The 10,110-nt window shown below is 40.7% G+C and overlaps 1 protein-coding gene across 2 annotated transcripts; it reads right to left on the reverse strand.

The window, feature by feature from the left end:
* Nucleotides 1-1,076: 1,076 nt before the first annotated feature.
* Nucleotides 1,077-9,223, reverse strand: LOC121542713 (disintegrin and metalloproteinase domain-containing protein 8). 2 transcript variants are annotated; one of them, XM_041852258.2, is made up of 23 exons: nucleotides 9,090-9,223; nucleotides 8,662-8,768; nucleotides 8,441-8,514; nucleotides 8,263-8,341; nucleotides 8,048-8,124; nucleotides 7,112-7,310; nucleotides 6,887-6,952; nucleotides 6,729-6,791; nucleotides 6,370-6,539; nucleotides 5,913-6,137; nucleotides 5,616-5,793; nucleotides 5,263-5,352; nucleotides 4,390-4,585; nucleotides 4,010-4,112; nucleotides 3,638-3,809; nucleotides 3,435-3,515; nucleotides 3,257-3,341; nucleotides 3,003-3,123; nucleotides 2,713-2,887; nucleotides 2,381-2,428; nucleotides 2,219-2,269; nucleotides 1,981-2,082; nucleotides 1,077-1,769 (listed from the first exon to the last, which is right to left on the reverse strand). In XM_041852258.2, exons 1-23 carry the CDS (start codon nucleotides 9,133-9,135, stop codon nucleotides 1,710-1,712), a joined length of 2,568 nt encoding a protein of 855 aa, XP_041708192.1. In that variant the 5' UTR covers nucleotides 9,136-9,223; the 3' UTR covers nucleotides 1,077-1,709. The 2 variants fall into 2 exon arrangements, with proteins under 2 accessions (XP_041708192.1, XP_041708269.1); XM_041852335.2 differs by having other exon boundaries at nucleotides 2,002-2,082; nucleotides 9,090-9,221.
* Between the last annotated feature and the right edge of the window lie 887 nt (nucleotides 9,224-10,110).

Raw genomic sequence — 10,110 nt, forward strand, 5'->3', positions numbered from 1 at the left:
TTCTTTCATTGGATGAGTGTTCCCATCATGACCCTAACCCCCCCACACACACACACACACACTACCAGGATGAATGGGGGATATTTTAGGAGTGGTTTCAGGCTATTAACACCAGAGATATCGAGGGAGATAAAATGAGTAATTGAAGACTGACATTGTATAAAGGAAGGGACCAGGAAATCTAGTAACAATGCAGACACAGTGGACAGATATGTATTTGTGGACACCATGTGTAGACACATATCAGAATGTGGACAAGATCAGGAGCAAGGATGCATGTTAGCGCCAGGTATAAATGGGGCTTAAGTCCAGAAATCTTACTGATTGTGGCTTTAATGCAGCATTTCCCTTTGGTACTTTTGCCATCGAATTAGACATTGACAGAATCTAAACTGAATTTGTCACTGAGCTGTTTTTGTTCTCCTAGATGTAGCGATTGTGCAATCGATCATGCAATATATAGATTTCATCATACTCAGGTCTAGCTTCTTCCTGGAGCAACTGAGGGCATTTCATGTGCTGTTGGTTGCAACAAACACAACCTGTTAGTGAATACAGTATTGTTCTAGTGAGATACATACTATATTGTCAACCTCCAGGCCACTGACTGTGATGACTGATTCACTATTCATTAAGCATGTATGAAATCCTGTGTGCTCCTCAGCTTGTTTCCCACAGACGCGTGCACCCCATGACTGCTGTGCTTGACACAGAGCGGTGCTGCAGCATGTTAACAAAAACAAGGGCCTAACGGCAAGCGATATTATGAAACCATGAAGTACTGTGGAACTAATGCTCTTAGCTATTGAGACTTTTCTGCTTTTGGCTTATCGTGCAATTAACTAGATGACTCCTTGGTGAATTCTGTCTGAGTAAAACTATTCAGTTCCAGTCCAGCATTAGCTTATCACAAAAAATGAATGATGTTACTGTCAGATGAAGGAATGCAATGAATGAATATGTAAACATTTCTGTTTGCTTTTATTTAATATAAACAGTAGCCTCCCGTTTTTCTCTGGCCTACTACTGGGCTGAGATGAATGGTGTCTGATAAAACTAAGACAAACAACTATGGATTTGTTTAGGCACATTTTTATTTGTATTACAATCAACAGTTTCCTAGGCCATTTAAAGAGCAAGGATGCATTGCACTGGATTATTGCACATATCACAATAAGCAGGTATAATACAGTACAGTATTTCATTTCAGTAAGCCTGTCTCTTACTTGTACCATTCATTAGTAATATCTTTAAAAAAGAAGTAATTTCAATGTAATAAATACATTTTCGTTTTTTTTTTTAAAGGCACACAACGGCTTGAGCACATGACAAACTTAAAATTAACATTCATATGTACAATTCCATGAAGGCAGCATTAGGCTCTCCCCCTCATAAAAATGTTTGAGGCAACCTATAAAAACAACTGCAACTGCTAGGTTTATTTATTTATTTAAAAGGGAATGGTCTACCGTATATACAATAATTGTCCCCCCCAAAAATTATCTGTTCCTGCATTTTCCAAACCACTTTTCCACAGTGGTTGAGGAGGACATTTTGAGAGACCACCATGTTGATGTTGAGTCTTCAAAGACATTCTCCACAGTTGACTTTAGGCTCGGTCATCCAGGACCTCCTAGAGCCTGAAACAAGGACTAGGCTCCTCCTCAAAGTCTTCCTATGAGTCACCATACTGCTCCATGCAGCAGTCATCATCGACGTGGCATGGGGGGAGGCTTCAATGCAATCTTGTGGCTTGCTCCTCCTGAGGTCTGTTGAACACACAGGGATCGATTAGACGGCCATCTTGAAACGTGCCCTTCAATTCTGGTTTCGTAAAGAATTACCAACACAAAATTGCACATTTTCTTTTTTTTTTACTTTCCTGCTATGCAATGGTTTCAGGAGATACTTTTTAAAATCTAACTGCTATGAAGAATTTGCAAGACATGACTACGATAAGTGTGTTAGACAAACAATTACTTGTGGGTATTTGCTGGGTACCTTTGGTGCTGTGGGCTTGACTGGAGGCACTGGGTAAGGACTGGGCTTGACTGGTGGCACTGGGACGACAGGCTTGATTTTCTAATAGAACAATATAAAACAATTGATAATGAGTTCATGATTAGACTGTGTGTGGAGACCATGTAGTTACTTGTTATAACAGTTGTTCTACCATGTTGTCAACATGTTATTCATTGTAATGGCTGGAATGACTCACCGGTTTGCTACTCAGAGTAGGCAAAGGCTTTGATGGAGGTAGAGGTTTAGTCTAATGATCAAATAAAGATGTTTGTATGAGTTTGGTACTTCAGTATACATTTCTAAGATTCCAGAGTTTATTAATATGATATGTTTAGGTATTTCCATTGGCATAGCTCACCGGTTTAATGAAAGACTGTGGCTGCACTGCAGGCAACCTCTTTGGTGGCTGCAAGACAACATTTTCTCATAAATATTTATCTCCATTTAGTTGGCATTTATTTTTCTTTACAAATATCCTTAGTCTATACAAAACATACCCACTTTACTTTAGGCAGGCTATCTTTACAAGTTCAGCAGCTGTTTCACTTCTTGTTGCTATCAATATATTTTACATAGGAACTACATACAACATGTAGATAATACTAGTAACTCCACATAATAGGCCTTCATCAATCAGCCTGGAGTAGTGATACTTTTGAGATAATGTTAACTTGTGGTATTGTAGCTCACCTGTGGAGGGGGCCTGGAAGGGACCACAGTGACAAACAGAGGGGTGCAGGCTTGTGTTGCAGATGACTCCATGAAGGTGGGTTGGCTAATTTGGGGGGGCTTGCTCAGAGGCTTGCCCTTCGCACCCCCCTCCCGGAACATTGGGTTCAACTGGCCAGGGGTAGAGTGGACTTTCCTGCACATCACACATCAATATGTTGATTGTGTACCAAATCATTTGATATGACAACTGTAAAGTGGCATTAACAATTCATTTTTTTTTTAAAGTGTACGTTGGTGAAGAAACTCACCTTTTGGAGGTATAGTTTTCTCTCTTGTTCTTCTTGCAACACATCAGTCCTGCAACCAGGAAAGTAAGCAGCAACAACCCAGCTATCACTGCTGAGACGCCAGCTACCACACCAAACTGGTCTGCAAAGCAAAACATAACCAATCATTAAGATGTTCATTTTCATCCACTGTTCAGGTTTAACTTTACAAAATGTAACACACATAAAAATACCTGAACAACAATGCATGTCACAACAGAGTGAATGAGGCATACCTTGAGGCAAGTCTGAATACTTGACATCACAGTAGGGTGGAGCCCAGTCTGGGTTACAGTGGCACTGTCCCTTGTTGTTGCACACCTAACAAAAGAGTGTACAGAGTGTGATGATTGGGTCCATACAATTCTAGCTAAGTTTTACTAACGACTCGAAATCGACAGTCAATGCACTCACCCCATTGTTGTGACATTTGGATGAACAGTCCTCCGTTTGACCATAGACTTTGACATCTTGGCATTTGTGATCATAGCAAACCTGTGGAAACAAAGAAGAATTGTTCACTTCATTTGCCCTCTCATATGAACCCCATGAATTTGTGTCCATGAATTCCTATAGGCCCTCCCGAGGGGTGATTTGGAATTCATACACAGTCTTACCTTATTCATGCCACATTTGGTTCCTGTTGGAACCATGTCCAGAGATCTTATTTTATCCTGGTCCACTGCTATGTTGCATGTCCCCCCTCCCTGCATCTTGTAGAAGGCCTTCTGCCCAGTGATGGGATACTCATCTCCTCCAAAGCAAAATAGTGTTCCACATTTCATATTCCTAGGAGAAGAAAACAAATTGACTTAGTATTTTACGTCAAAATATGGCAACACGTTTCTTAACAGCACAAGCTTATGGAAGTCTTGTAATATCTGTTTTCTACTATTTGTAAATTGCCTCGGAGAGTGACATTGTGTGGTTACATTCGATGGGAAACAGGAAATGTCAGAACACAGGAAGTCAGATGGGAGGGGACATACTGTGGTGTGCAGCGCACAAAGCCATTTTTGGTCCTTCCGCAGTGGGCTCCTTCATTGTCACCCAGATTTAGATTAAAGCAGGAATCTGTGCCTACTTGCGCCGCTAGAAAATAAGAGAGAGATATTACACTTTTGACCTTTGGGTTCCACAGGATATGACAGGAATCCTTACTGTAGATTATCATCATTGAACAATTCACAATATGACGTTCAACCTGCACTGACCGAATGAGATTATATCTAGGCCTAGTTTTTTTCTGGAAGGGTTCTGCTTTGCGTTAATGAAATAACGTCATACGGTTTTGGATGGTTACACTGTGTCATAACAAGTGTAGTGTAAATTATTGGCTATGTACTTAAAACAGTAAAGACAGAAGTACCTGGTCCCCACAGTCTATTGCAGTGTTGCTGAAGTGTTGGGCATCGGCCATTGTAGCAGTAGCCCTGACCATAGCTACAAGGTTTCCCATTCATCTGAAAGGTATCTTCTGGGCAATGCTCTGAAGTTCCAGTGCAGTACTCTGCCAAGTCACAATCACTGGAAGCTCTTCTACACAAACTGGCCGCCTGTTTGAGCTGAAGATTGAGAACAAATAGTTTAGTGGTTGAGTAACTTCATAACTAATAAATCTGTGTGATTACTTTATTTGTACAGTGCTTTTCAAACATTATGCTCAAAGTGCTAACTTTAAAAACAAATCTGATACTACTACTACAGCAAAGTGTATGATTCTTGGTTAGATGCCAAGTTTGGATCATACAATACATATTTTATTTGATGACTGACTACGCCTGCCGAAACGTCTGTGTACGCTATCCCTGATGCACTGAAAAGAATACAACAAATCGAATAATAAAGTCAGCTTTATGCTAAATCTTTTTGAGTGCGGATACATTACACCTTTTTATTTGTCTCGCTCTTACAGTCCCCTGACTGTCATATTGAGGAAGGATGTGGGCAGTACAGTACAAGGAAACACATGTGCATCATTCTGTTTCCTGGTATTACTGCTGCCATTTCAACCCTGGGGTCTCCGAACCCTACTTCTCTTGTGGCTATGTTCTTTTTTTTTTTATTGCTGGTGATTTATTAGTTGTAGTTGGTTGGGTGTGTCTGTCTGAGTGGTGATGAGCAGAGAGAGATCAGAGAAAGCTGTTACCAGCTGGTCTGACTCATTCAATCATACGTTTAATAAAGCACCCAGATTTCCCAGGATTTTACATATGACCAAAAATGCACAAAATGCACGTACCTGGCAGTTTTCACAGCATGCTCCATGAGCACAGCTGGATCCCTCAGTGAGGCGACAGGTAGTGGGGTCACAGCAGGGATTCTTACACTCCTGGGAGGGACAAAAATCACACCAATCAGGAACAAAAGACAAAATAACTATTTAATCTAACCAAATGTATCGTTTAGTCAGTCATCCAGAAAGTATAATTTACAGTGCAAACAAAGCAGTCATGCGTGTATTTTTATCTCTCCCTTTTATAAGCTTTTGAAAAGTTTTGTCATCCTTACAACAAAGCTAAACCTTGGATTGAGTCAGTGGAATAGTGTAAGACGATATAATCAATGCCAGTGCACCTTGTGAGCCTGACTTACCTCCACAGTTCCACAGTCACACTCCTCTCCAGGGTCCAGGAAGGCATTGCCACAGGCAGGCCCCACATACAGCCTATCAGAGCCAGGCGTGTCCAACAGACATCTGGGATTGGCTCTCTCCAGGAAGTCACTCAACTGCTCCTGACTGCAGCCACTAAACAGCTCTGGGTACTCTGATCTAAAGGTGTGGGAATGATGGCTCACTTTAGAATGGCTAACATAATAACAAACATAGGAAATTCCTCACTGTGTCAATGTGTGAGTGAGTGTGTAATGTGTTAGTGTTTTTGTATTTACCTGACCCGATCTGCCATGACACAGTTGTCTTTGTACAGCGATGTCCCACATGTGCAGCCTAAGGTATCATGAGACATGCCCAGGTTGTGGCCCATCTCATGAGCGATGGTCGAGGCAACGCCAATAGGGTTTTTGTTGTGGTCCTGGTTGACTGCACCTGAACTTCCAGTGCACATGGCAAGTTTATTTGCCAGTCCTACAGTATCGCCCAAGAAATCTTTACCACTGTTGAAAACCAAATGTTGTGGAAAAGCTTTAGAACTGTCATTAGCTTTGCAAACCACACGAAAGAAGACATTTGGCCATCGTTTCAATACTATTCATTAAAAAAAGCATTTTATATTGATATTTTTTACAGGATATAATATCAAACAATAGAATAATGGAAAAAGTATTGTGATTAATTGCGATCCATTTCCTTTCACAAAACATAAAGAAGATAAGGCTAATTACTCACGTGACAAACTGGGCATTGTCATGCTGTGCCCTCTTCAGAAGGTCGTCTTGGCGCCACTGGAGAAACCTAATCAGGGTGTTCTCAGGACTGGGCGTGACGTCAATGTGATCCCTAGTAGTCCATATCTCCAACCCCACCAGCATGACCCGGATGTTCAATGGCCGATACAACTAGGAAGCAAAGACAGAGGTCTTTTCAATAACTCCTAAGGCCCTCATTATAACAGTAGGCTATTCAATATAGCATCCTAAGTACCTATAACGAGAGCCTGGACCAGTTCAGGAAAAACTCCTCGCCCTAACAATGCTCATGCAGCCATTCACATACAAACACACAAAATGACTTCCTTGAAATGGTACCTTATCAACATGATTGGCAATTTGCAGCATTCGACCTTGGGTTTTGCTTCCAAACAGTTTGTACTGAAAAAACAACAAACATAGGTTAGCCTCCAACAAAGGCTGTCAGGAAACAAGAAAGAAACCATACATCTATATTGATACATAGCATAACATACCTCTGTATAGTCAGCCACCAGATACATCTCCACAAATCTTTGAGGCCCAGCGATGGGTTTACTTTTCTAAAATAATTTTTAAAAAAGAGAGAGATAAGAAAACATTGGACTCTACTTACAAGATAAATACAACTGGTAGAAAACATACATAACCTCTGAACACTATATATTTGGATGTGTATTGTGTAAGTAACCAAAAGGAAGCAGTAGCAAGTAACTGCTTACCCAGCCTTTGGACTTGAAGAGGCCTAAGAGTCTGGGGGCCGGTCCCTGGTCATGGTCATAGACCGTGCTGTCGTTGGAGTGACCACAGCTGGTCTTGTTGGCTCTGAGGTGCTCCTGTCTGTACAGAGCATGCTCCCCATCGGTAGAGTCTCCTAAAGGCTCAATCAGGTAGACTTTTTGCTCAGCCCTCACAAAGCCACTGGAAAGACACATCAGAGAGCGGTTTTCTAAGTGTTGCATTGAAAAGCACGGACAATCAGTTTCTCCCCAATTAATATAGCATTGTTCCTCCAAACTATATAGTATGAATAATCAACATCAAAAGGCAGTAAGCTATTTAGTATAGCATTGTCTTGGAGGTGAAATGGCACTAGAGCCAACGTCATAAAAGACAGGTACATTTCTAAATGTGTAAGACCGCTTTCAAAATGATTTCAACCCCAAATGTTTCTGTCATTTGTATTACACATCTGTGGAAATGTAGCAATGTTGAATTTCTCAAACGAGAAGTTTGATTTCCAGAGAAATGTATTGATTGCAAACTAGTTGCCAAGTAATTCAGAAAGGTCAGAAACTGCTCATAGAAAACAGGAAATTACATTACATTTACATTTTAGTCATTTAGCAGACGCTCTTATCCAGAGCGACTTACAGTTAGTGAGTGCATACATTATTTTTTTTCATACTGGCCCCCCGTGGGAATCGAACCCACAACCCTGGCGTTGCAAACGCCATGCTCCAACTGAGCTACATCCCTGCCGGCCATTCCCTCCCCTACCCTGGACGACGCTGGGCCAATTGTGCGCCGCCCCATGGGTCTCCCGGTCGCGGCCGGCTACGACAGAGCCTGGATTCGAACCAGGATCTCTAGTGGCACAGCTAGCACTGCGATGCAGTGCCTTAGATCACTGCGCCACATGCAGAATTCTCACTTACCTAATGCCAGAACAGATTCCAACACTAACGGATGAATCCTCAATGCCTTGAATATGACCATGATAATAGCAGTGGTCCTAAAAGTTGAAATTAGTACAAGTATTGGTTGAGAGCTTATCTTGAAATACTGTACACATTAAATCTGCACAGCATGCAATGAATCAAAACAAAAAGTGACACAAAATGTCGGCTATTATATTAAATGGCTTAAATACCTCATAATTTGGAAATGTTGTCACCCGCCTTCCATTTTCTGAATAGTGTGTTTCAGCGTAATGCCTCCCAATAAGTTGCCTATGAAAAGAGCAAATAATAGAACAATTCATATAACTGCTACCAAACCTGACTACCAAAACTCGTCTAGTAATTGGTGGATAGTTAAAAATAATTTACCTATTTTTAGCCAGATGAATAGTGTGGTTCTCTCCATCAAGGGTTAATGCATATTGGATCTCATCAGGATAAACCTAAGGAAGATTTTGTTTAGTTGTCAACAATTAAAAGCTATCGTATTCTTTATAACATCCCTCATCATTGGGATTAGAAATATTTCCCTAATTTGCAGGGAACCACTATTACCTAATTATAGAGAAAATATAACGGGATGTAAGCACCTGGTTTGAGAAAATGTTTCTTTTGACCCGACCAGTCAGTCTCTGGGGTCGGACTACATCGTAGCGTTCCACATGATCCAATTTCCCTGCGCCCTTGACCAGTACAACTGAAAGAACAGACATCCATACCTACTTTAACACTCATCTTTTTCTTATAGTAATTGTCATTGATTTAAAGTCAAGATTGTAGACATTGATCATACTACGAGCATCATACAAGTTATCAACATTGCAATGTTATAAATAAGAACTAAATGCGCTAATAACATCTGGGCTAATTAGGTCGCTTTCCTTATAAATACTGTACTGTAAAATACACCTTATTTTTGTAGTTGTTCATTATAAGTATATATTATCATATTTAATATAAAGACCTTCAGATAGCAAATATTAAACTTTGAAACCATAATTATATATTTTCAATTTACCCCAATACGTGATGCATAACAGGAAAGTATATAGAGTGTATCGCATGGCTGGAGCATAATATCCCAGAGTTTCTCTAATGTGCTGTACGCACCGATACTAATTCGATAGTGAACAAAGAAATTAAGCAGCTCTGTACCAGTCCCGCCTCTCCATTACTTACGTTATCAGCAAGGGGCAGCCGTTCCGCGTAGTAATCATGACATCACATTTTACCGGAAAACCGGTAGAGATTATTAATAGGAAAAGGCTATAAGGCCACGCCTGATGCCCAACCCGATATTTCAGAATTTATTAAAATTAGGTTAAGGTTAGGGTTAAGGGTTTGGTGCTAAGGTTAGGGTTAAGGTTAAGGTAAGGATCAGTTTTAGTTTTTTTCTAGTCGGTTTAAGCGTCAGCTGTGTCCTCAAGGGGGACTAGACCCCTGCTTGTTTTACGTTTGTATACATGGGGCATGATGATGTTACCTTTTTCAATCTTAGGGGTGAGTGGGGTAAAATTAGCATTTTTTTACATTCAGCATCACTAGGTCAAGGGAAATATAGTATTATTTCTAACAAAGATATCTACATAGATTCCAGGATGTGGAGTATCCCTGTAAATAATCAGAATTAATGTAAACATAACAGTTTTGAAAACATAGCTTGTCCAAAGAAAGTGGCCTCTTGGCACAACTTACCGGGTATGGGGTAAATTGAGCGTAGGGACAGGGTAAATTGAGCCGCCTTCACATTCATGTACAAGTTCTCTGCATTTGAGGCTACTAAACCCATGAAACTGGTCTTGATATGTTTAGCAAGCTCAGACTCCATGTCATCAGGCAATACCTTCTGTGCCTCTGCTACTCTATCATAGCTTCTCTTTCTCACAGGTACATGTTTATTTTATTTTTTGTCAATGTACCTCTTCAGTGTCATTCAGTCAATTTTTTTGTATCCCTTGCTGCTGCTCAAATGGTCTTCTCCCCTTCTCTCACTTCCTTGGCTGCCCTTTCAAGAACCTCAGGGGGGCTAGACCCCTGCT

The sequence above is a fragment of the Coregonus clupeaformis genome, chromosome 1 (assembly GCF_020615455.1).
Source record: "Coregonus clupeaformis isolate EN_2021a chromosome 1, ASM2061545v1, whole genome shotgun sequence".
In the NCBI taxonomy this organism is placed as follows: Eukaryota; Metazoa; Chordata; class Actinopteri; order Salmoniformes; family Salmonidae; genus Coregonus; species Coregonus clupeaformis.